Source organism: Mizuhopecten yessoensis, unplaced genomic scaffold (assembly GCF_002113885.1).
Source record: "Mizuhopecten yessoensis strain PY_sf001 unplaced genomic scaffold, ASM211388v2 scaffold10751, whole genome shotgun sequence".
Classification (NCBI taxonomy): domain Eukaryota; kingdom Metazoa; phylum Mollusca; class Bivalvia; order Pectinida; family Pectinidae; genus Mizuhopecten; species Mizuhopecten yessoensis.
Genome location: NW_018408703.1, coordinates 1,104,744 through 1,107,703, shown reverse-complemented (window position 1 = coordinate 1,107,703; position 2,960 = coordinate 1,104,744). Strand labels below are relative to the sequence as shown.

The 2,960-nt window shown below is 44.4% G+C and overlaps 1 protein-coding gene across 1 annotated transcript; it reads left to right on the top strand.

Moving 5' to 3' along the window:
• Positions 1-441: 441 nt before the first annotated feature.
• Positions 442-1,944, top strand: LOC110462118. Its single transcript, XM_021515952.1, has one exon. The coding sequence runs from the start codon at positions 442-444 to the stop codon at positions 1,942-1,944; it is 1,503 nt and encodes a 500-aa protein (XP_021371627.1).
• The last annotated feature ends 1,016 nt before the right edge of the window (positions 1,945-2,960 follow it).

Sequence of the window (2,960 nt, the reverse complement as noted above, 5' to 3'; positions counted from 1 at the left end):
ATATACACGATAGATGTCGTAACCCTGACCCCTTCACCAAAACTAAACAAAAGCATTGCCAGAATAAAAAGACAGGCATCAATACTTGCATACGATATGGGTTTGTCTTTTCGTATAGATTGAAGATTACACTTGAAAGAAGATAACATAAAAGATCGTATCATATATACAAGAGTCGAACAATAGCGTCATTATTATAACTTTAATTATGTCTAAACAATTACCTTGTAAAACAAAGGTTACAACAGCATTCGACGGGTATGGGTATTTTGGCAGTGTAGTATCACCTACTTCTGAACAATTGAAAAATTAATTCGGAACTCAATATTGAACATTTAATCATATTATGCCGGAAGGTGAACTTCATAAATATTGAGAAGCGCCGCCGCCATATTGACAAGCCGGGGATAGGTGTAGTGCGTTCGACTAGCACTTGACGAGATGGCGGCCCAGACACCAGTACCTGGTTGGCCTCGACATCCAGGGGTGGGGTTTGTTTATATCTGTAAATCGTGTGAAGACCAGTTACTTTGTATGGAGTGTGTTACAGACAGTCACAACGGACACATGCTGGGTAATCTTACTGATTACGTTGCGGGTCAGACACTGGACATACAGCAGTTTGCCGACAAGCTCTCTAAAACCGATATTCCCAAAACTGAGGGAGATATAACAGAAAGTGAAAAGCAGACCAAGACACACGGTGGACGATATCAGAAGATGATTGAGGATATCAAACGTCAGGGAAAACAGATGAAAGACGACATCGACAGTGGTATAGACTTGCTAGTTAGGATGTGTCCCGAGCTAGAGGAACGCAATGCGCGTATTTCCGAGAAGAACAAATCTACTTTAACTAAATACCTTAGGGAAGACTTGAAGCCAAAACTGGACAGATGCCAAGAAGTACTGACATCCGGTACAACTGTTGACGTCACTACATTAGCGCGGGAAATTAGAAACGGTGTCTCCACTGCCCCACCATCTCTCAGTGATTTGCAGAACATGGAATACCAACCCGGGACAATCTCCATCGAACTCATAGAACGCATGCTTGGCAAGCTACTAGTCGATGGAGCAGATGAGTCGTACAAACCGATTTCGAAAAGTGTGGTTTTGAACAAGTTCCAGACGTCGTTTCCTTATAATATCTGCCAAACATGTCTTACTGGTGACGAGGGGTGGTTATCGTACTGGGACAGTGATACCATATATCGAGTGGATATGAAAAGCAATGTCAATGAGAGGAAAGAGTGTCGGGTCAACGTCCGATCGATCTCCGTATCTCCAACGTCTGGGAGTGTGTGGCTCTGTGTTGAGGATGACAGAAGTATCCGGGAAATCATGACGGGTGGTGAAATTGTTACATGCTTTAACGTAGACAGCTCACAATGTTCTTTGTGTATCACTAGTGACCAAAAGGTAGTGGTGGGGATGTTGGGAGAAATACAACTGTACACTACAGACGGACGGGCGGTATCGGCAGGAGCGGGAAGTCCCTGTAGACAGGTGGCAGTATTTCCTCATCACATGAGGTCATGTACACTGACCGGGGATGTAGCTGCTGTTGATGGTGATGGTGTATCGTTTGATGACTACACGGCTGGTAAGGCAACAGTCAAGCAACCGCGCGTGATTGTGATGGATAAACACCTAAACCTGAAGTTTTACTGTAACGACATTGGTACGAGGAAAACACGCGAAAGTGACACTCCGTCTACAAAGTTTTACCCGTACGATGTTTGTTTTGATGGAGCTGGTGAGGTCCTTGTAACGGAGTATGTCACCAAGTCAGTACTACTGATTGACAGGAATACTGGACACTACATGAGGACTGTTTATACATCTGATGGAGTTATACCTTGGTGTATCTGTCTACGTGATGGTGGCAACCTCTGGGTCGGACACGAAGATAGAACAACAAAGGTTATCCAATATAAATAGACGTGTGAGGATAAACATATCACCACATACAGATAAACTCACTTCATTTCCTTACATTACCATAGTGATAATAAATCCGCGCATAGTAGGATGATCCTCAGCCACCGCCATCGTAGTAAAACTTAAAGTGATGACCGACAGTCGTATATAGAGATCTAGACTTCATGGTCAGGATTAGGAACACACACTATGAGTGCTTTGTGGAATATGTGACAAATTAAAACAAAAAAGTGATTTATTTTGTTTGTGACAAATTTAACTTCTTTCGGTTGAGTCCGCGAATAAGAACGAAATTGTTTTCTCCTATGGGAATGTGTGCCACTAGGTGGCGCTAGTCGCAGTCGGCGATGCACGTGCAGGTGAAGTCCTGGGTCATTCAGGCGACCACGTTAGACACGTCAACACCTACAGTCGTTATATCGAGTTTTAGTAAATTATACTTATGTAAACCTTCAGACATTAGCTTGACAGACATTTGGAATGCTGTTCAGGCCCAGCATAATAGTATTTGTGCCATTAATACTAGCTTGTGCCAGGAGTTTGGTCAGCTCAAGGACGAGGTGAAGGGTTCGGCGGCCAATGTAGCCACCCAGGTTAAAAAAACTGAAGGCGGAGAATTCTTACAAGTGGAAGTTCGAGGGTAACAAGGTTCAGCAGGGTTTTAATTCTGACTTATCGGAGGAAATTGGGCAGGTTAGTTGGGCCCTTAACAATTCCACCCGGGAGTTGGTGGCCAGTGTTCAGGACAAAATTACCAGGAAAAATAAGTATATCAAGAAAGCGGATTCGAGTGACAGAGGTTGGGAGACCGTTCAGCAATATGAGAGTAATCCTATCGCCAGCGTTTCGAATGACGAGGGAAAGATCAACAGAAAAAAGGGAAACAGCAGGCGAGGACACCCGCAGGCTTCAGCAAGTCTAGCAGTGTTGTGAGCCACGTGCGTGGTGCCTATCCTAGTAGTGTGTAGCAGCCCTTTCGGGGACCCAAGGCGTCGAGCCTTGGTTCAGCGGTGTAT

Coding starts and splice junctions, on each gene's coding strand:
- LOC110462118 (XM_021515952.1), top strand. CDS start 442: ATGGCGGCCCAGACACCAGTACCTGGTTGGCCTCGACATCCAGGGGTG.